This window comes from Helianthus annuus, chromosome 15, assembly GCF_002127325.2.
Source record: "Helianthus annuus cultivar XRQ/B chromosome 15, HanXRQr2.0-SUNRISE, whole genome shotgun sequence".
In the NCBI taxonomy this organism is placed as follows: Eukaryota; Viridiplantae; Streptophyta; class Magnoliopsida; order Asterales; family Asteraceae; genus Helianthus; species Helianthus annuus.
Window position 1 is genome coordinate 17,506,047 of NC_035447.2, and position 23,638 is coordinate 17,529,684.

Genomic DNA, 23,638 nt, shown 5'->3' on the forward strand with positions numbered 1-23,638 from the left:
TATGGAAAACTACAAGTAATATGGATAACTATAATTAATATATTTACTACAAGTAACTTCTATTTTGTTTAATCGTTATTATGTTTAACTAAATTACCACATGACAATTTTTCGTTCAATTTTGTTATCATTAACAAATAAATATATTTTACTATAATTAAAAATATTCTATTTTGTTTAATCATTATTATGTTTTAACTACAATGACCACGTTACAATTTTTCGCTTAATTTTGTTATTATTAACAAATAAATATATTTTACTACAACTAAAAATATTCAACAATATAGGTAACATCATCATCATCATACTCAGTAAATCCCACCAATAGCAAAAGTAAGGTAGGGTCTAAGGAGGGTAAGATGTAGACAATCTTACCTCTATCCGTAGGAATACAAAGGCTGCTTCTAGTGAGACCCCTACTCGATTATAGTTTTGCATCAAGCTTTAGACATAAGGCACATAGCACTCACCAATTGAGACAAATGCCGATTAGTGCATGTACCCCCTTGTCTTTCAGCTATCAATACCATCACATGATGCATGATTAACCATCCACCTCTTTTAACGTTATTTTCACGAAATTAGTAAAATAACGTTAGAATTAGTGCACTTTCACTTTTGCCCCCGAGCGCCCACACATATATACATTATATACGCATACCGCATGCGGGGCAGACAACAATATAGATAACAATTAAACATAACAAAATATGACTAAACATAATAAAATATAGTCAAATATGTCGTAGATTCTCCAATGTATTTAATGAAAATTATTTCCTCATTGGCTAGCGGTGTAAAAAAAATTAAAAAGTTTCACGTCAAGCACTTTACAAGTGGGTTGGGTATTATCTACTGTGAGTAAAAGATTACAAGTGAGGAGTATAACGTAGCGATATATAAATACGATTTTATTTATACACCTAACCATAATCGAATCATAAAACCTAGTTATAAAAAATAAAACAAAATTATCAGTTTCTCTATCGATTCGGTTTTTTTAAATGGATGCAGAAACGTGTATTATCGGACACACTAACCCCCCCCCCCCCCCCCCCCCCCCGCGTTAGAGACTAAGGTTTAGGGGCGAGAGGGCATGAGCTAACTCAGAGGCCAAGACACAGTAGCCCAGAATCGAACTCGCGCAGGGCCGGCTCAACCATTTTGGTGGCCTAAGGCGAAGTAAATCTTGTGGCCTTTTTCCCAAAAAAATGTATGTAATTGAAAGTTAAACTTGAAGGGCCCAAGTGTAATTATTTGAAAATTTGTGTTAAAATTTTAAAACAAGAAAAAAAATAGCTGAACCAGGGATTCGAACTCGGGTCTCCACAACATCCATACATAAACAAAACAAAACCACTACACTACCAACAATGAATCTGTTGATAACTCACACCTTAAATCTTTTATAAATGGACTGTAGTTTCATCAAATTGTGGAGGCCCTAGAGTTTTGGTGGCCCAAAGCCCAAGCCTCATTTGGCTTACCCTTGGGCCGGCCCTGAACTCGCGCTTATGGATGCAACGTCCCCCTGCCTTGGCCAACTGAGCTACACCCCTGGGGCGGTTTTTTTTTTTTTTTTAGATTAAATTGTAAATCTGCCCAAATGTTAAGGCTTTTTTCTTAATAACAATTTAGCATAGAATCAATCATATGAAGGGTCATTTTCAGAGGATTTACTTTTGACGGTTATGATTTATCCCTCCAAATAGGGTCTAATATAAAAAGACTTGAGATGTAAACGTTGAACAAGATGGATGTGAGTTAAAAATATATAAATTATTTGGTTAGGTGTAATAGACTAAAATGCCAAAATCGTCCTTCACATTTGGGCAGATTTACAGTTTAATCTAAATTTTTTTTTATAATTGAACCCTTGAGGTTTGCAATTTCTTGCCGGTTTCATCCAATTGGCTAACCCCGTTTAAATGTGATGTTAACTTAAGGATGTTTTGGTTAGTTTCCACCATAACTTAAGGGTATTTTGGTCTGCCCACTCTTTCTCCCGCAATCTTTCTGTTAGGGTTTTGGAGATCAACCAACATCACAACACACCACCACTAGGGTTGTGCAACGGTTCAGAACCGGACCGGACCGAACCGAACCAAGCCAGAACCGAACCGAAACCGTTAATTGCTAAATTTAAGAACCGGAACCGGACCGTATTATAACGGTTCCGGTTCGGTTCCGAACCGGTTAAACGGTTCTCGTGTAAACGGTTCTCGCGGGAACCGGTTGACAATTAAATCGTAAAATTAACAATTCAATAAAAACGAATCAAACCATTTAAAACATTAACTAAGAGTTGCAACATTCAAAGTTCAAACCAACCAAAATAAAAGTAGCAAAGGAACAATAAAAAATTTCAATCCATGAAACAAACTCTAAATAAAACTATTACAACCATCGTGTTAACAATTAAAACAAACATCTTCAAACTTTATTCGATCTTCATCCTCTCAATCTTCTCATAAACTTCTAAATGAAACCAAGTGTTAGCAATAAAAAAAATAAACGAATAATGCATCTACTATATTTGGTTCACGTGGATAGATTGATCAGTAATGCATCTACTGTATTTACCAAGCGATACACCATTTATATACACATTTACAATTTGATCAACATTGATTTGATTATTTTTGTTCAGTTTTTATTTTCACATACAAAAAACTATATGTATCAGAAAGCAAACATCTAGAAAGAAAATATATGCAATCATAAAAAAAGGTCATGTAGAATAGCTTACATGTATTTGCAGGGTGTTGATGTAGATGAACTTGTATGATAGAAATTAGGGTTAGGGTTGAGAGATGGAGAAGAATTAGAAGATGAAATATAAGATCATGGAATGAATATAAGAGGGGGGAATAAGAATTAGGATGGTCGTATGATGTTGAAAAGCCCATTAATAAAATAGAGTTTTAAATATTTATAATCCCAACTGGTTCTAGTGGTTCTTTAACCGGAACCGTGGTTTTAACCAGAACAGAACCGGGAACCATTTTTACCCAAATTTAAGAACCGGAACCAGACCCTATATACAAAAATACGGTTTGGATCTAGCGGTTCCGGTTCGGTTCCCCGGTTCTGGCTGTTCTGAATCGTATACTGCTCAGCCCTAACCACCACTATCGCTCAGCCCTTCCCCAACAATCTCCATCACCATCTCCATTTGAGAAGACATGTACGCCACCATCGTCATTGGCAATCTAGATATCACTATTTGAATGCTCAAGTGATCAAGCGTGCAAACTAAATCACTCCATAACATATTAATACAGTAACCTTAATGCTAGAGTCTAAATTAATCCATTTGATTACACTTAGCATTGATTTCTTATTCAAGGATCCAAAAAGTTGAAACACGTGGATTACAAATGCATAATTGACTACAATCCGAAGTCATATGTGCTATCATAAACTACACACGCACACACAAACACTTAACATTACATAAATTTGAAACTATATGATGTTTTGCAAACATACTCAGCGTCCTTACTATATATTTAGGTCTTAGATTGTAATACTTCAATTTTGCTCCAAATAAAAAACATAATCATCGCCTATCTGCTATCCTCTGGTGTAAATTGATCCGTAAAATCAACTCGTGATGATTCCGGCGATTGTGGAGAGGAAGAATCTCATTTTTGGATGCAAATAGAAATGTGGTGCTGGTTGTTAGGGGGTGGAGGTGGTGCGGTAGTGGTGGGGTGATGACGTTGTGGCGGTGTTTCTTATTGGTTGGGTAGTGGGGTGGTGGTGATGGTGCCTTGGTGATGTCTCATGGTGATGGTGTTGGTGATATGTGTATTAGTATTAATTATAATCATAACTATAATTATAATTAAAAAAGATCTATGGAGGGAATTGATCAAAATACCTCTTAGTTAAAGGTGTACAAATCTCATTCCATATATAATCAATGACAAAACAAAAAGAAGCTTTGTCTAACGAACAACGAGACTAAGGGGCTGTTTCACAACTTCTGAATGGTTAAGTGTTGAATCAGCAAGAGGTCTGAACCATTAAGTGCTGAACCAGTAAGAGGTCCTAATCATTCAGACATCTGCTCGCAAAACAAAGAGCCTAAACCATTAAGTACTGAACTAGTAAGAGGTCAGAACCATTAAGAGCCTCATTAAGAGGTAAACAAACAGCCCCTAAAACAACTCATTTCAACATGTTGTAACCCAAACCGCTAATTTTGCCACCTCTAAACAAAATCTACCAAATTCACACCACCAAATAAGTCAAGTAACCAATCTTAACCACAAGTGGTTGAAGCAATAGAGGTTACAACAGTTGGATCCAAAAGGATTATTATTGTTGTTGTTGTTGTTGTTGTCATAGTAGCATTATAACTAGCAAATAACAAGGTATTAAGCAACAGGCTGAGAGGTTTGGGACTGTTGTTGCTTGTTCCACTGATCAGGAGTGAGAGCTTTGGCGATGGAGAGAGCATGAATGTCTTTCATCTCCTCTGCCAGTGCTCCATTCACCATCCTATGCCTGTCCAACAATCTCTTCCCTTCAAATTGTTCAGAAACAATCTCGACTTTAAAACTTGCACCGCACCTAACAACATAAATAGCCATAAAAAACCCACCCAAATTGTGTGACAGACAACCCCTAAACCCAAATCGTGTGACAAAACCCTAAACCTAAATCCTAAACGCAAATTGCGTGCCAAACCATAAACCCAAATTGTGTGACAACCCCTAAACCATAAACCCAAATCGACCAAAACCCTGAATCCAAATTGTGTGATGAACCCTAAACCCGGCTTGTGTGAAAAATCCTTACACCTAAATTGTGTGACAAACCCTAAACCCAAATTGACCCAAACTGCGTGAGACACCCTGAACCCAAATTGTGTGACAAATTTTGAACCCAAATTGCGTGACAAACCCATAACCCAAATCGCGTGAAAAATGATATATAGGAAACTTACCCTCCAGATGTATCGATTACTTCCTGAAATTAAAAAAAAAAAAAAAAACATATATCGATCAAAGGAGGTAACAACAGTTGGATAAAATCAAACTTAATACACAAAACAACTTGACAGTCAAGCAATCCAAATCTAAAACCTTTTAATGAGCATTTTTTGATGGTGGCATAAACAAAAAGGTAAGGTAAATCACAGTTTGGTCACTGTTTATAATATTTGGATTGAGGTTTTCAAACTGAGTTTTGAAAAAAAACCCAAATCAGATAATAAGTTAGGGCTTCATCTCAAGTTTCAATCTTTTTAGGCCAATATGGTTAAATTAACCCTAAATATTAAAAAAAAAAATTAACAATCAAAATCAGATTTTTCCATGCCACCCATATTACAACTTTGTTCGATTCGATCATTTAAAAAAAAAAATTCCTAGGGTTTTTTTCTGATCATTATATGAAATTGTTTTAAACAAAATCCATTAATGATCTGAGAAATATGACAGGATCTAGGGCAATTTTAAGGTGATTTAAGTTGGGAATTCGAGTGATTTGACATAAGTAGTTTGTGATTATTAATGAACATGTTGCAGAAGAAGGTTCATGTGTTTGAGATTAACTTACAATATGAGAGGGAGACAGTTTGGACCTAAGTGTCGATTCCACCTGCTCTTTAGAAACCCCCATGATTCGCTCGCTAGCTCTCAGTTGAAGCTTGTTGACGACGCGATCAAAACTTGCTGCAACAGCACCATGTAAGTTGTAAGCTACATACTAATTATACTAATTAAGGGGTGTTTGGGATTCCTTTTTTCCTCTTTTTTGGGATTCCTTTTTTCCTCCTTTTGACTTAAGTGTGTTTGGAGTTAAGTTTTGAATTGATTATTTAATTATTGTGTTTGTAAAACATAAAGATAAAGAGTAAATTACTTTTTGAGTCCCTGTGTTTTAGTGGTTTTAACCATTTGAGTTTAAAATCAAAAAGTTTAACGTCCTGAGTCCCTAACCATTTATTTTATAACGTTTTGAGTTCAATTTTGTTCATTTTATAACGATTTGAGTCCAAAAAATTGAACTCAAAAGGTTACAATTTGGACTCAAAAGGACTCGAATGGTTAAAAAAAATGTTTATAGGGACTCATGTCGTTAAACTTTTTGCTTTTGGACTCAATTAATTAAAACTACTTAAACACAGGGACTCAAAAGGTAATTTACCCAAACATAAATAATCTAAAAATGTGTTTGGATGAAAAAGTGATTATCTGCCTTCAAAACGCAGTTTTGGAGAAACATGTACCTATATGCTTTTTTAAAACGCAGTTTTGAAAACGCAAAATCTAATTTGAAAACGCAAAATCTAATTTGAAAACGCATAATCTATTTTGAAAACGGAACACCAAACACCCCTTTATTAACTTATATAAGTTAAGTTAATAAGTTATCACTATAGTGTTTGGCAAATCCCCTTTTAAAATAACTTATAGTTTGTATTGTAAGAAGGCAAATTTGAGAAGTCAAGATTTGTAACTTCTCAAATAGCAAAAGGACTTTTGGAGATTTTATGACCATTACACCCTTCACATGCCCCTCCAAGCATCTGCCGCCATCTTCAACAGCATTAAACTCACTTTCAACATATCTTCAATTCAGCATTTATAAACTCTGTCCCTCCAAACATCTGCCGCCAGCATTAACTCATGATTGGCTTCTTCATAATCGGCTTCAATTTAGCATGATGCCTCCGTCAACAGATCTTCAATTCACTTTCAACAGATCTTCATAATCGCTTTCAACAGATCTTCATAATCGGCTTCTTTCAATTCAACATTAACTCATGCCTCCTACCCCATTAATTTTGCATTGACATGTTACAACTAATCTACATTAAAATCCTACCCTATTCCTCCATCTGACTTCCAATAAAACCCCATTACTCCCCATCCCCAGCTTGCAATTCCGAAGAGAGTTCTTGGTCCAGTGAAAGGAGGAATTTCGTCCGGTGATATTGTTAATCTCTGTTTCTTGGTCCGGCGGGGTTTACAATTCCGAAGAGAGTTCTCAGTACTATTGATTTGACGATTTAGAAGTCATTATACATGGGTAACATCTGTTCCATTCTATGTTCTTTGCTTTTATTTGTTTCAGCAGGTGTGTTCTGTTTTTTTTTCATATAGAAATTGTGCAATAACTGAGATGAAATGGATGATGATTCTTCATACCTCACATAGTTAGTTAAATTGCTTGATTTGGTTCGATTCTGATTTATTTAATGAGTTGATAACATGATGTTTGATGATGGTTAAAGATATGGTTATATATGTGTCTCTCCCGACCGGAGCTTGTCCTTTGAGCTCATGTGTGACGCGAGTGATTACGCACTCGATGCGGTTTTGGGGCAAAGACGTGAAAATCATTTCCACTCGATGTACTATGCGAGCAAAACTCTCAATGATGCTCAAGAGAATTATACCACCACAGAGAAGGAACTCTTAGCCGTGGAACTCTTAGCCGTAGTGTTCGCATTTGGTAAGTTCTGTTCATACCTCGTATTGTCGAAAACCATCATTTTCACCGACCTGCTTTGCGTTTTCATTTTCCAAAAGAAAGTCGCTAAGCCCCGTCTCATACGATGGATTCTCCTACTATCCGAGTTTGACATAGAAATTAAGGATAAGAAAGGAGCGGAGAATGTAGCGGCCGATCATCTTTCACGGTTAGAGGATCCGGGTAGAGAGGAGATTCGTGAGGAGGCAATAGGTGATAGATTCCCTCACGAATCGGTTGAGTTTGTTGATGTGGAGAAGGAAGGTATGCCATGGTTTACCGATTTGGCAAATTACCTTGCCGATGGGGTTGTGTTGAAGGGTATGACTACCCAACAAAAGAAGAAGTTCTTTAGGGATGTTAGGAGGTATATATGGGATGATCAGTTTCTCTTTAGGATAGGAGGAGATAGGATCCTTAGGAGATGTGTGACGAGAGAGGAAGGGTTAGAGATCCTTAGGCATGTTCATGAGGGATTAACGGGAGGTCATCATGGTCCACACGTCACCTCCCAAAATGTGTTTGATTACGGGTTCTATTGGCCTTCGGTAGTTAAGGATGCTCTAGAGTTTGTTAGGAGATGCGATGCATGCCAACATACCGACAATATCTCATCCAAGGACGAGATGCCCCAAAATCCAATCCAAATTCTTGAAATCTTTGATGTGTGGGGTATCGACTTCATGGGACCTTTCCCCATCTCTAGCGGGAATAGGTACATCCTCGTGGCAATCGATTATGTTTCTAAGTGGGTTGAGGCTCAAGCTTTACCTACGAATGATACCCAAGTGGTGGTGAGATTCCTTAAAAAGTTGTTTGTCACACCCCCCAAATTCCACCTGCGGAGTAACATCCGCTTGAGGGCGTGACTGACCAGGATCCAGCCACCAATTATACTAAGCATTGGTTAATAGTAAGATAATTGCTATCCAAAGTAGTTAGCAACATCGTAGTTTAAGTTCGATAAATAGTTTAAACAAAAACAGCGGAAGCATAAACCAAAAGATGGTTCAAGGTTCAAGATAATTAAAACTCAACACACGGGTTTTGACGAACACTACACATTCCCAAGCAGCAGCTCCTCAGTCACTGGTTACCTGCAAAGCATGCAGTAGGGTGTCAACAATAATGCTGAGTGAGTTCACTAGTTGTCCAGTTTTAATTACCAAAAAACTTGTTTCACCAGTTAATTTACTCGTTTATACATGCCATGGGGAGCTACCCCAAAAGTTAGCGACTAAACTGTTTTTCCAATACCGAACACTAGGTAACCGTTTGCGTTTCCGCAGGATGCCCCGATGTCAATGTTCTATCATCATTGACGGATGCCTGAGTACATTAGTTCACGACCGATCCCATACCATGGCACGGTGTGAGGTTGGTAAAACCTAAATAGCGCTATCAACTAATAACCCGTTCGCCTGGCCCCGGCGACTAATCGGTATTATGTAGGAGGGACTTGAGTGATAGAGTTTCGTTTAGTGCCGTTAGTTGCAATCCGTATAAACAGTAATTAACTAAAGGTTCCCAATAACAAGGGAAGAAAAGTAAGTTGTGTCCCTCATAAGGGGGATAGTGTTGTTTGTAGTTCCGTTTCCCAAACCACCGGGAACGCATGCTTTAGGTTGTGAACTCACCTTGGGTTGCTCGGTAGATTAAATACCCGGTCAATCACGTTGGTCACCACGTCCTAGCATGGTTACCAAATATAGGTCAAGTTGGGGTACAAGTAATTACGTATAGCGAACACGTATAGCCATACTTAGGATGCATACAATCAAACAGTTGGGGTATTGGGCCTAAACAGTAACAGATGCACAAGTAGTCCAGTTAGCAGATAATCCAACAAGCTTTTGGCCCAATAACAGCCCAGTCGAGATAAGGACGGTTTCGACTCGAGAATGCATGGTTACGAGTCGCAACTAAGAATTCCGACTCGCAACCACGGTTTCGGCTCATCATGCTTTGGTTCCGAGTCGCAACCAGGGATTCCGACTCGCAACCTTGGTTTCGGTTCATCATGAGCTGCTTGCGAGTCGCAACCGGGAGATCTCGACAAATCATGCTGTGGTCTCGAGTCGCAACCAAGGGTTCCGACTCGCAACCATTGTTACGTGCACCTGAATCCTTCTAGAACCTGTCATGTGTACTATCCAATAGAATTGCAATATCATGCAGCCATGTACTATCCAGTAATATTCCACCAACATGTTTTCTTGTCTAAATTATCATCAAAACAGATCAAAACAAGTATATTCAAATAGTTTCATGACATTCATGTTGTTCTTCATATGTTCATACCATTTTAAAACACATAATCATAAAATTCCTCATATGAAATGCTAGGATAAAAGAACACACATTTATCACCAAACCTCTTAACATAATCGGGCCTAATTGATATCATCATTCTCGGTTCCTAAGTCTAACATGTTCCATTAACAAACAAGAACCCATAAGATCAAGAAATCATGCATATCATTCGGTCAAAACACTATCAATAGCAATCAATCACATGGTTCGACTTTTACTAGATAAAACATGTTCATCATCATCACCAATGGCATTTCTAGCTAACACATGGCAAACACTTATCATTAATACTCAAGAATCATAGTAAACACTTAAATGCACTAACCGGTTGAAGTTGTGGGTATGAAGGAGCAAGGATTCAACTTCCGAGTTATGATTCCGAGTATAAATCCGGGAGTCTTGGTGCTATGGTTGGATCCGAGAGAGATGAGAAGGTGAGGAGGTGATCTTGGTTTGCTAGGGTTTAGGGTTTTAGTGAGGGAGAGAGGGTGAGTGAGGGAGAGTGTTTGCAAAAATGGTAAAGGTTGGTCACCCTCATGGGTTTTATACCCGGCTCGAGTGGGTTGAGGGCTCCCGAATGGGTCTCTCGATTGCTTGGCCCAACCGGCCCGCTAACTAGTGTTTACTCGAGACCAAGAGTGGTCTCGAGTCGGATCCGTGGGGTCTCGGCCCACTTGTAACTCCCACATATATCTAATATATATTTATCATACAACACACTTAGCACAAAGATCACATAGCATCATCAAGATAACACGCAACTTTTCATTTAATAACGTATACACATAAGGCTATTACAAGGTATTTGTTCAGGAAAAACTAGAGTGTCACATTATCCCCAAGTTTTAAGAACTTTCGTCCCGAAAGTTAAGGCAGTCACTGTCAAGCTAGTGTAAGTGAGAACGTTTCAACGGGGTGTCACATCATCCCCCCGTTAGTTTGGAATTTCGTCCCGAAATTCGGTTGTAGCTTCAGTGCTGGGGTTTTCGTTTGGGAACAACTGGGGATACTTGTGCTTCATCTGGTCTTCCCGCTCCCAGGTAAACTCTGGGCCACGTCGCGAGTTCCAACGGACTCGTACAAGAGGTATCTGGCTACGTTTGAGGATTTTGATTTCTCGATCCGTGATCTCAATCGGTTCCTCAGTGAAGTGTAGCTGTTCATCAATAGTTAGTTCCTTGAAAGGAATTACGAGCGTTTCATCTGATAGACACTTCTTCAGATTAGATATGTGAAAAACGTTGTGTACCGCACTCAGTTCTTCAGGCAGGTTCAATCTATAAACAACCTTACCGATTTTCTCGGTAATTTCGAATGGTCCGATATATCGCGGATTAAGCTTGCCCCGTTTACCAAAGCGAACCACACCCTTCCAGGGTGAGATTTTAAGTAGAACCCGGTCACCGACCTGGAATTCCAATGGTTTCCTACGCTTATCAGCGTAACTCTTCTGACGGTCACGAGCTACCGCCATGCGTTGTCTGATCTGGGCAATCTTTTCTGTTGTATCTACCACCATCTCTGGGCCTGTGATTTGATTATCACCGACTTCCGCCCAGCAGAGAGGTGACCGGCATTTACGACCGTATAATGCCTCAAAAGGTGCTGCCTGAATACTAGTGTGGTAGCTGTTGTTGTAGGAGAACTCTACTAGCGGTAGATGCTTCTCCCAATTCTTGCCAAAATCGATCACACATGCTCTAAGCATGTCTTCTAGGGTTTGGATGGTGCGTTCGGACTGTCCATCCGTTTGCGGGTGATAAGCGGTGCTCATGTCCAAACGTGAGCCAAAGGATTTGTGCATAGCTTGCCACAATTCCGAAGTAAAACGAGCGTCTCGAACGAAAATAATTGAGGTTGGCACCCCGTGCCTCGAAAATACTTCCTTTAAGTAAATCTCCGCCAAGGTAGAAAACTTGTCTGTTTCTTTAATAGCCAGAAAGTGCGCGGACTTGGTCAATCGATCTACTATTACCCAAATAGTGTCATTTCCGCGTTGAGATCTAGGTAGCCCTGTAACAAAATCCATGGAAATTTGCTCCCATTTCCATTTCGGGATTTCTGGTTGTTGAAGTAGGCCTGCTGGCTTCTGGTACTCTGTCTTGACTCTTGCGCAAGTCAAACATTTGCTGACATATGTTGCTATGTGGGCCTTCATGCCAGGCCACCAATATGTAGCCCTCAAGTCGTGGTACATCTTGTCCGAACCAGGATGTACTAAGTAGCGGGACTTGTGGGCTTCGTCCATCACGAGTTCACGCAAGTCTCCATAGAGTGGAACCCAAATGCGCCCTGTTACATAGTAAGCGCCATCTTCCTTCTGTTCTAATCGCTGTCTCGATCCTCGCAGAGACTCAGCCCTGATGTTTTCCGGTTTCAATGCTTCGACTTGAGCATTGTGGATCTGGGTAGGGAGGTTAGACTGGATGGTAAGTTGCAATGCTCGCACGCGCTTTGGTATAGTGTCCTTTCGGCTGAGGGCGTCTGCCACGACATTGGCCTTGCCCGGGTGGTACTTGATTGCGCATTCGTAGTCATTTAAAAGTTCGACCCATCGACGCTGTCGCATATTCAATTCCTTTTGCCTAAAGATATGCTCGAGACTCCTGTGATCGGTGTAAATAGTGCACTTGGTACCGTACAGGTAATGTCTCCATATCTTAAGGGCAAAGATCACTGCTCCCAGTTCCAAATCATGCGTAGTGTAGTTTCTTTCATGCGTCTTGAGTTGTCGAGAGGCGTAGGCAATAACTTTCTCGCGTTGCATCAACACGCAACCGAGCCCATGGATAGACGCATCGCAGTAGACCACAAAGTCGTCAGTGCCTTCAGGCAACGAGAGAATAGGAGCGCTACAGAGGTTATCCTTTAGCCTTTGAAAGGCCGACTCCTGAGCTTCATTCCACTTGTAAACAATGCCTTTCTGGGTAAGAGTCGTGAGGGGTTGTGCAATCTTTGAGAATCCCTTGATGAATCTGCGGTAGTATCCTGCCAATCCCAAGAATTGGCGAACTTCGGTTGGAGTCTTGGGTGTAGGCCAATTCTTTATCGAGTCGATCTTAGCGGGGTCGACGTGAATACCGTCCTTGTTGACCACATGCCCAAGGAAATGGACTTCTCGGAGCCAGAAGTCACACTTCGAGAATTTGGCGTACAATTGCTCATTGCGTAAGAGTTCGAGGATAAGGCGTAGGTGTCGTTCATGCTCTTCTTGACTTTTCGAGTAGATCAGAATGTCGTCGATAAACACAATCACGAATTTGTCGAGGTAAGGCTTGCACACTCGGTTCATGAGATCCATGAAAACCGCAGGTGCGTTTGTCATTCCAAAAGGCATAACGAGGAACTCGTAATGACCATAACGAGTCCTGAACGCAGTCTTAGAGATGTCTTCATTACGAACTCTCAGCTGATGATAGCCTGATCGCAGGTCAATCTTAGAATAGTAGCTCGAGCCTTGCAACTGATCGAATAGGTCGTCGATGCGCGGGAGAGGGTAACGATTCTTGATGGTAACCTTGTTCAACTCACGATAGTCGATGCACATTCGGAACGTGCCATCCTTCTTCTTAACGAAGAGTACTGGTGCTCCCCAGGGTGATGAACTGGGACGGATAAATCCTTTATCCAATAGTTCCTGTAGTTGCGTAGAGAGTTCCTTCAGTTCTGCAGGGGCTAGACGGTAAGGCGCACGAGCTATGGGTGCTGCTCCGGGAGCTAGCTCGATTTGAAATTCGACCTGACGGTGGGGAGGGAGTCCAGGTAGTTCCTCAGGAAATACCTCGGGATAGTCACGTACTACAGGAAAATCTTCAATCCTCTTTTCTCTTTCGTGAGTGTCGGTGACAAGTGCTAGGATAGCGGTGTGCCCTTTTTGTAAACACTTCTGGGCTTTTAAAAGCGAGATAATGCCTGTGACTTCTCCACCTTTGCTGCCTTGCACGATGAGGGGTTGGCCAGAACGACGAGGAATGCGAACCGCTTTCTCTTGACAGAGGATCTCAGCGCGATGTTTGGATAACCAATCCATACCGATGACGACGTCGAAGCTTCCAAGTTTGACAGGGAAAAGATCGATACTAAACGTGTGACTAGACAATTCTAGTGTGCAGTCGTGGATCACGTGCGTGGCCTCGATGTTCTTACCATTAGCTATCTCGACGATGTGCTTAGAACTTAATAATGCAGGCGGGTGCTTAAGTTTCTTACTAATGCGAAGGGATACATAACTGGCATCGGCACCGGAATCAAATAACACAGAAACATAACGATCATCAAGTAGGAACTTACCCGCCACGACGTTGGGGTCGTTCCTTGCTTCTCCAGCTCCAATCACAAAAGCTCTTCCCCTTGCACCATTCCCAGCATTGTTGTTTTGCTCATTGTTCCCAGCTCCCTGGTTGTTGTTGCGATTCTGATTCAGTTCAGGGCAATCCTTTCGCATGTGCCCTGTTGCCCCGCATTTAAAACATGCTCGGTTGTTTCCCTGCTGCTGTTGCTGTTGGGGTTGTTGCTGATTCTGCCTTGCTGGGAACTGACTTCTACAATCCTTGGCTTCGTGCCCCATCTTGTGGCATCGCTAACATTGACCCTTATTACATGCCCCATTGTGGTGCCTGTTACACTTGTTGCACTTAGGATAGCTTCCCCGGTAGCCACCCTGTTGCTGAGTGCCCTTGTTGTTGTCAGTTTTCCTCTGCTGAGCTGGGGCCTGAGTAGAGTTAGCATCTTTGCCCTGATTTCCATCCCACTTTCGTTTGCCATCACTAGAAGTTCCTTCCGCAGCACTGATCCTTTTGGGCAACCTGCCCTCCTCCACAGCCTGGTTGGTGAGTTTGTGGGCAAGACGAACCACAGGCTGTATGGTAGTGAGGTTGGCTGAGGTTACATGGCTCCTGATCTCTGGGACTAAGCCTTTGATGTACAATTCGATCCTTCGGTACATGGGTCGGGACATGTTTGGGCAAAGAGCAGCATAGTCGTTGGACAGCTTGGTGTAGGTCTCAATCTCTGACCCAACCATCTTGAGTTCATAGTACTTGTCCTCGAGTTTGTGGATGTCATCCCTGTGACAATACTCTTCCTTGATCATATCCTTGAAATCTTCCCATGCAGTAGCGTTAGCAGTCTCCAAACCAAGCATTTGAATTTGCGCCTTCCACCACGAAAGCGCGCTTCCCTCCAGGGTACCAGTAGCAAACTTTACCCAATTAGCTGGGGGACACTCGCAGACAGCAAAAACAGCTTCGACTTTCCCGATCCAGTGCAGAAGACCTATGGCACCCTCAGTACCATTGAATGGAAGAGGCTTGCAATCCATGAAGGTCTTGAAGGTACAGACACGTGGTTGCACAGGCGCATGCTGACCTGTGTGGGAGCGGTACGAATAGGTTTAGAGGTGAAAAGGCGATGTGGCGGTAGGATCTAAACATCCTAAAACAAGAGCTTACCTCCTGGGTGAGCTGCGAAAGCTGCAGCCACCGTGTTGATCAGGTTAGTGAACTGAGCCTGAGTCATGTTGACGTTTCCTCGTCCGCGTCCACTCATTGTCTTCATAACCAGAAAACATAGTATGAGTGTGGTGTCGTAACATAGCGAGAATGAGATAGAAGAGGGGAGGCGTATCTATCTAATCAGGCAAACTAGTACGTATAGTAAAGCAGAAAGCATAAGACAAACAAGCAAGTAAATATGGGTCCGAGCTATGAGGTCAGATAAGTCGAGCCTTGCACTTGGAGTGTAGTGTCGTTACGAGTCACGGGTTATAGTCTGGTTTTTCTCAAAAAGATTTTCCCCTTTTTAAAACCAAGTTCACTATAACCAATGGCTCTGATACCAATCTGTCACACCCCCCAAATTCCACCTACGGAGTAACATCCGCTTGAGGGCGTGACTTACCAGGATCCAGCCACCAATTATACTAAGCATTGGTTAATAGTAAGATAATTGCTATCCAAAGTAGTTAGCAACATCGTAGTTTAAGTTCGATAAATAGTTTAAACAAAAACAGCGGAAGCATAAACCAAAAGATGGTTCAAGGTTCAAGATAATTAAAACCCAACACACGGGTTTTGACGAACACTACACATTCCCAAGCAGCAGCTCCTCAGTCACTGGTTACCTGCAAAGCATGCAGTAGGGTGTCAACAATAATGCTGAGTGAGTTCACTAGTTGTCCAGTTTTAATTACCAAAAAACTTGTTTCACCAGTTAATTTACTCGTTTATACATGCCATGGGGAGCTACCCCAAAAGTTAGCGACTAAACTGTTTTTCCAATACCGAACACTAGGTAACCGTTTGCGTTTTCGCAGGATGCCCCGATGTCAATGTTCTATCATCATTGACGGATGCCTGAGTACATTAGTTCACGACCGATCCCATACCATGGCACGGTGTGAGGTTGGTAAAACCTAAATAGCGCTATCAACTAATAACCCGTTCGCCTGGCCCCGGCGACTAATCGGTATTATGTAGTAGGGACTTGAGTGATAGAGTTTCGTTTAGTGCCGTTAGTTGCAATCCGTATAAACAGTAATTAACTAAAGGTTCCCAATAACAAGGGAAGAAAAGTAAGTTGTGTCCCTCATAAGGGGGATAGTGTTGTTTGTAGTTCCGTTTCCCAAACCACCGGGAACGCATGCTTTAGGTTGTGAACTCACCTTGGGTTGCTCGGTAGATTAAATACCCGGTCAATCACGTTGGTCACCACGTCCTAGCATGGTTACCAAATATAGGTCAAGTTGGGGTACAAGTAATTACGTATAGCGAACACGTATAGCCATACTTAGGATGCATACAATCAAACAGTTGGGGTATTGGGCCTAAACAGTAACAGATGCACAAGTAGTCCAGTTAGCAGATAATCCAACAAGCTTTTGGCCCAATAACAGCCCAGTCGAGATAAGGACGGTTTCGACTCGAGAATGCATGGTTACGAGTCGCAACTAAGAATTCCGACTCGCAACCACGGTTTCGGCTCATCATGCTTTGGTTCCGAGTCGCAACCAGGGATTCCGACTCGCAACCTTGGTTTCGGTTCATCATGAGCTGCTTGCGAGTCGCAACCGGGAGATCTCGACAAATCATGCTGTGGTCTCGAGTCGCAACCAAGGGTTCCGACTCGCAACCATTGTTACGTGCACCTGAATCCTTCTAGAACCTGTCATGTGTACTATCCAATAGAATTGCAATATCATGCAGCCATGTACTATCCAGTAATATTCCACCAACATGTTTTCTTGTCTAAATTATCATCAAAACAGATCAAAACAAGTATATTCAAATAGTTTCATGACATTCATGTTGTTCTTCATATGTTCATACCATTTTAAAACACATAATCATAAAATTCCTCATATAAAATGCTAGGATAAAAGAACACACATTTATCACCAAACCTCTTAACATAATCGGACCTAATTGATATCATCATTCTCGGTTCCTAAGTCTAACATGTTCCATTAACAAACAAGAACCCATAAGATCAAGAAATCATGCATATCATTCGGTCAAAACACTATCAATAGCAATCAATCACATGGTTCGACTTTTACTAGATAAAACATGTTCATCATCATCACCAATGGCATTTCTAGCTAACACATGGCAAACACTTATCATTAATACTCAAGAATCATAGTAAACACTTAAATGCACTAACCGGTTGAAGTTGTGGGTATGAAGGAGCAAGGATTCAACTTCCGAGTTATGATTCCGAGTATAAATCCGGGAGTCTTGGTGCTATGGTTGGATCCGAGAGAGATGAGAAGGTGAGGAGGTGATCTTGGTTTGCTAGGGTTTAGGGTTTTAGTGAGGGAGAGAGGGTGAGTGAGGGAGAGTGTTTGCAAAAATGGTAAAGGTTGGTCACCCTCATGGGTTTTATACCCGGCTCGAGTGGGTTGAGGGCTCCCGAATGGGTCTCTCGATTGCTTGGCCCAACCGGCCCGCTAACTAGTGTTTACTCGAGACCAAGAGTGGTCTCGAGTCGGATCCGTGGGGTCTCGGCCCACTTGTAACTCCCACATATATCTAATATATATTTATCATACAACACACTTAGCACAAAGATCACATAGCATCATCAAGATAACACGCAACTTTTCATTTAATAACGTATACACATAAGGCTATTACAAGGTATTTGTTCAGGAAAAACTAGAGTGTCACATTGTTCACACGTTTTGGTACAGCGAGAGCTATCATAAGTGACTGTGGCACTCACTTTTGCAACGCCGTAATGGAAAAGGCGTTAGCACGCTACGGGTCACTCATCGTTTTTCTACCGCGTACCACCCTCAAACTATCGGTCAAGTAAAAAATGAAAACCGAGGGGTGAAGAGGATTTTGGAGAAAACAGTAGGGAAGAGTAAGAAGGATTGGTCAGATAAGCTTGATGATGCATTGTGGGCGTTTCGAACCGCCTACAAAACACCTTTAGTAACCAATCCTTTCATGATCGTGTATGGCAAAGCTTGTCAATTTCCCGTAGAATTAGAGTATCATGCGCTTTGGGCTTTTAAAACCGTAAATTAAGATCTTACCGAAGCGGCTAGGAAACGATACTTCCAAATTCACGAGTTGGAAGAACTGAGGGATGCGGCGTATGCACGGTCTTGGAGCATTAAGGAAAAAACGAAAGTGTTCCATGATAGGAAGTTGAAGAGTTTGAAGGAGTTTAGGGTAGGAGACAAGGTTCTCCTGTATAATTCTTGGTTGAAGTTATTTGTCGGAAAGTTGAAATCGAAGTGGACATGGCAAAGTACTTGGAAAGTGAATGGCCATAGGTTGAAACATTATCTAGGAAGGCCGATTGATTCCACTGAGAAGGAGGAAACCCCTCTCGAAGTCCCACCTAGCACCACCACATAGAGCCTTGAGTGAAAATTCATGTGTGAAGTTTGAATATTTAGTTTTGGTCTTCGTTTCGTACTTTTCGGGTCACTAATGGTTGTTTTTCATAGTTTTTGTTTTGTGTTTTTGTGTCGTTGCGTCTTTTGCAGGAATTCATGACCGTCACGGAGCAGAAACTTACGAAGAATTCGAGTTTCAGGTAAGTTTCCATGTTCTAAAGTGGTTTGGAAAGCATTTGGGGAGATTTGGGAAAGTTTAAAATTTCTTCTAAGGCATAAAAGCCAACAAAAAACGAAACTTTCTGTTGATATGGGACTCTCGCCACCCGCGAGAGGTTTTATGAAATCATTCGCGGCCCGTCAGACCCATATAGGTGGCCCGGTTCAAATATTATAGCGTTGCGGGGTGCGACGCTCTTGGCTAACTCTATTGCGGCCCGCGAGAGGGTTAAAAAAACGCGCATATCAGTTTCCTTTCCCCAAATTAGCTGCATATTAGCTTTTCACTTCTACTCACGGCGGCTACCAACAAAATCCACCAAACTCCACCCGAAATCACCACCATTAACCTCCTACTACCATCCTAACCTTACCATATCATCCCACAACCAAAACCCACCATAAATTTCTGATCTTTCGCCATCTAACAAGCACTTTCCCGGGGTTTTGAAGTTTCAACCGAAATTCTTAGTTTCCTACTGTTTAGATCGACTCCAAGGTATGTTTTTCTGTAATTTTTGTACATTGAGTCTTCGTAACTTAGTTTGTAGTAGTCCGGTTGCATGTTTAGGTGTCGGTTCTCATTTGGGTCTAGTGTTAGGTTGTTTCTGGGTATGTTTGGAGGTTGCGGTTGGGATGCGTTGGTTAGTAATGCTAAATGCAGGTTGCGGATGGGTTGGTTTGGGGTTGTAATGGTTATATTTTACGGATGACTCGGGTAGGGTGTATTTAGACATTGAGTTTGGGGTTCGGTTTGGTTGTTGATGGTAAAAACATGAGCTTTGAACATAATTTTAACCCGGTAAAACCTTTTGAACCAAGGGGAAACTTTTCAATCCGAACTAAATATTGACACATTAAAATTCTGAGGTTTGATTGATTCGGGACTCAATGTTGGATAGTTTAGGCACTTGGGTATTGGATGAGGACAATTAAAGTGTCGGGAGGAGGTAGTGTACATTGAGTCTAGCATTATGAGTCGGTCTAGTTCGTGTCTAGTTTTGTGTCGGTCATATCTTTTTCTGTTTGTTTAAAGTCATAGGTTGTCTGTGGGTAATGTTATGCTTTAATGGATTAAAGACCATTCGCCCGTACTCAATCTCCATTCGGGCGAGGTTCGGTTTAAAATTGGTATTGTTCCAAACGGTCACCCAAATGTGTTTTGTAAATTCTGTTTTTTCGGTAGCGACCGCGAATGAAATGCTATACGGTCGTTTCCCTAAAAAATCGAAAACTCTAAAAAATTTAAAACCTAAAAATAAAAAAATTAGTTTCTAATGGTTTTCCTCTCTTTGCTTTACTGGATTGAATTGTTTTGCAGGTATGTCAGGTGCAGGATCGTCAAGTAGAGCTAGGAAAAAGAGAAGGGGTCCTGTTCCGCATCAGCAAGGGGACCCGGCTGAACAGCAGTATACGCCGGATTTTGGAAAACAATTCGATATCATACGGGCGAGGTTATCCCTCATGGTAGGAGCACGAGGCTTAGGGATAACCCATTGTTGCAGTTTGAGCTTGATGCGAGGGAGGCTCAGAGATTGAGTGATTTGATTCAGGTGGATCTGCTACTGTTCCGAAGGATAAATTGGGAGTTGTTGGATCACATTGGTCAAAGGGACAATATAGAGTTTTTATTGGGAAATAAGTTCAGGGTCGCATTAGACTGTGATGCTTGTCCGTATAAAGAGCTAACTCTGAAGTTTCACGCCACTTTTCAGTACAGCCAGGGTAACTATGGGCAGCAACATGATGCGGTATCATTTTCTTTGGGTAGGAAGGTTTATGAGATGACCATACCTCAGTTCGTAGTTACTACATAGTTATATACCCTTGAGGAGGTACAGTCACCCGAATTTTTCACTAGTCTACGGGGTGTTTTTGTGAAACAGCATCAGTACAGTTTGTTGAAAGGGAAATTAGCGAGGTTTTGGAGTACTATTTCCATCGCTCCATTTTCGGCCAGTTTAGTAGTTGCGGATATCACTGATCCGGTGTACAGGTTTCTGCATAAAATTTGATGGCTACTTTGGTGGGTCGAGGGTCGGGGAAAAACAAGGTGAATCAGGTTGAACTGTTTTGTCTTAAAATCTAAGTTGTCAGATTGGTTTTGTTTGAGAGACATGATATCTGTTTTGACTATTTGTTGAAATATTTGTTTAATAGTATGGGATATTGAACTTGTTAAATATTGTCACTAAATTAGTCGTTATGGATTCTCTTGAAAAATCTGATTCGCTTCGTGCCGCGCCCCGATGATTCCGCCATCGGTTGGGGTATGACATTATGACACCCGCATCCATCATTTCCTTAACAGTTTGCTCTATGACATCCCTTTGGATAGCTTGGTATGTATAGGGTCTCTGATTGATCGCTACATTTTCATTTTGAAGTATAATTTTATGATCACAATCCTTATGAGGTGGTAAACCTTTAGGGGTTTGAAACACATCATCATACTGATGCAACAGTTCCTCAATGATCATACTGTCCTGATTATTCAACACTTTAGTGGAGTATTGAAAAGGTTCTTGACCTCTACTCACTTGCAAGCTCAACAATTATGTAGAAACTACTTTCCCATCTTGTTCCGGTAATGACTGCAGTTTCTCAGCTGGACACAGGTTTACACCATTACTTTCATACCCTTTAAGCTCATGCCTAGAGCCATCTACTTGATACTTCATTCTAAGATCCTTAAAATTCCAAAAAATGTCCCCGGATGTTACTAACCATTGAACTCCCAACACCATATCATAATTATGTAACGGCAATACTAGAACATCAACCTTGTACCATAACCCTTGCATAGCCCACTGAAAATTAGGACACATCTTTACACAATCTAATGCCTTCCCATTTGCTACACAAACCCTCATATCCTCAATTTCTTTCATAGGATAGCTAAGCTTATCTGCCAGTTCCTCATCAATGAAATTGTGTGTGGAACCAGAATCAATCAACATTGACGACGGGCCTAGGGGTTGCCCCATTTACCCATCTTGGGCTACTATCGCGTGGGCCCAACAAGATATAAGCCCAACAGTGGCTTACCTTGCCCACTAAGGCTCTCCTTTTGCAAAATGGCCGGGAAACTAGAATCAGAGGACACAAGCTACATTTAATGCCCGATTAGAAAAGGATCTTTGGCTGGAAATTGTACTTCCCATCCGAAAGCATTAAATGAGGTTGCCATCTAACCGTTGGGGGTCAGACACGTGTCTGAGCCCCCCAAAGACTCTCGGAATCCGTTGGATCATCTTAACAAAATATCTCACATGGGAGATAAGGACTCGGGGTTATATAAGGGAGAAAGAGGACGATCACAAAGCAGATTCAAGGTATCACATTTAAAGCTCTCTCATTTACTCCTCTCTCATTTATTCCGACCAATATTCTTATACATTAAACACACACATACATTATTGGATTCACACCCTAGAGGAACATTCTGGTGATCACACTCATCGGAATAAGCTCCTCAAACTCTCCGACAAGTTTACTTATTCTCACGCCGGAGCTTGGTCACGGATCCCCCCCCCCCCCGGGCACTCCGTGACGAGGCTAACGGTTTACTTTTTTGTAGCGACGAAAGCCGGGATATCTTGATGTCAGCGAAGACCCCTTTGAATGTCACCAGGGATTTGGGTATTCGACATTGGCGCCATCCGTGGGACAACAGTCTGACTGGTGTTTCCACACTGAACTCTGACGTTGAAGATAACCCGTTTCACGAGCGGCAACATGACTACTCCACCCAGTTCACGTACCATCCAGACGGTACAGAACGACCATGATAGGGTCATAGTGGAAGATGTAACTCATGAAGAAGAAAACGAAAACCAAGTGGAAATTCTGGAAAGGGAGGAGGCCATTACTCCAGATTTTGTTGCCATACACAAGGATAAGCTAGAAAACTGCCTCGAGGATTTAGAAAGACAAGACAAGCTTGAAAGTCTCAGGCCTAGACTGTCCTTCTACACACCTTCCAACCAGGAAGGGGTGGATCCACAAAACAAAGGTAGTGGAAATGACCCACTTGAAACTTTCATGACGGCCCTCAGACAGATGACCTCGGAAGAGAGAGAAGATCTGATTGCATGGAAGAAACAAAAAGGAAAAGAAAAAGAAAAGGAAAACCAAATAGATGATAGTCTGGATCAACCCTACCTCCCAAGGGACTTAGCCGAAATCTCAAAGTTCACCAGGAGGATTGCGGAGGCACCCATGCCCCCTAAGACGAAGCTACCTCCAAACTTTGACCGTTATGACGGGACAAGAGACCCTGAGGACCATCTCCATGCCTTCAGGGGTGCAGGACAGTTGGGACGGTGGCCCATGCTGATTTGGTGCCACATGTTTGTGCAGACCCTGACGGAGGGAGCCAGGCTTTGGTTTGACAGCCTTCCCCCCGGGGGGATCGACAGCTATGAAGAGCTAAGTGAAAAGTTTCTGAGGAACTTTGGTCAACAAAGAAAAGTGGTCAAGAACCCAAACGAAATCTTGCACATAAGACAGAGGGACAATGAGCGAATAGATCAATATATGGAGAGGTTTGTCAAGGAGAGCATGAACATCAAGGACGTCCCGGAGGTCATGAAGATCAGCAACTTCATCAACGGGTTAAAGCATGCACAACTATGCGAGAAACTGTGGGAGGAGTTCCCACACTCATTTGACAATCTAATGGACAGAGTCAGAGCCTTTGTTAGGGGCAAAGACACAGTTCGCAAGGCTAAGGAGATGGACACCTCACCCCGAAAAATC

The 23,638-nt window shown here is 41.8% G+C and overlaps 1 protein-coding gene and 1 long non-coding RNA gene across 3 annotated transcripts; one reads left to right on the top strand and one right to left on the bottom strand.

The window, feature by feature from the left end:
• Nucleotides 1-3,901: 3,901 nt before the first annotated feature.
• Nucleotides 3,902-5,727, bottom strand: LOC110910918 (protein BOLA2). The gene is made up of 3 exons (XM_022155491.2): nt 5,575-5,727; nt 4,961-4,983; nt 3,902-4,584 (listed from the first exon to the last, which is right to left on the bottom strand). Exons 1-3 carry the CDS (start codon nt 5,635-5,637, stop codon nt 4,389-4,391), a joined length of 282 nt encoding a protein of 93 aa, XP_022011183.1. The 5' UTR covers nt 5,638-5,727; the 3' UTR covers nt 3,902-4,388.
• Nucleotides 4,980-7,166, top strand: LOC118487394. 2 transcript variants are annotated; one of them, XR_004881740.1, is made up of 3 exons: nt 4,980-5,139; nt 5,544-5,705; nt 6,448-7,166. It is a non-coding gene; the product is annotated as an uncharacterized LOC118487394 (long non-coding RNA). The 2 variants fall into 2 exon arrangements; XR_004881739.1 differs by having other exon boundaries at nt 6,451-7,166.
• Nucleotides 7,167-23,638: the final 16,472 nt, after the last annotated feature.

Excerpts from the sequence above, each read along its gene's own strand:
- LOC110910918 (XM_022155491.2), bottom strand. The coding sequence starts at position 5,637 with ATGGGGGTTTCTAAAGAGCAGGTGGAATCGACACTTAGGTCCAAACTG. Across the intron at positions 4,984-5,574 it reads AACTGTCTCCCTCTCATATT|GAAGTAATCGATACATCTGG; the intron begins GTAAGTTAATCT and ends TTTTAATTTCAG. Across the intron at positions 4,585-4,960 it reads GTAATCGATACATCTGGAGG|GTGCGGTGCAAGTTTTAAAG; the intron begins GTAAGTTTCCTA and ends TTATGTTGTTAG.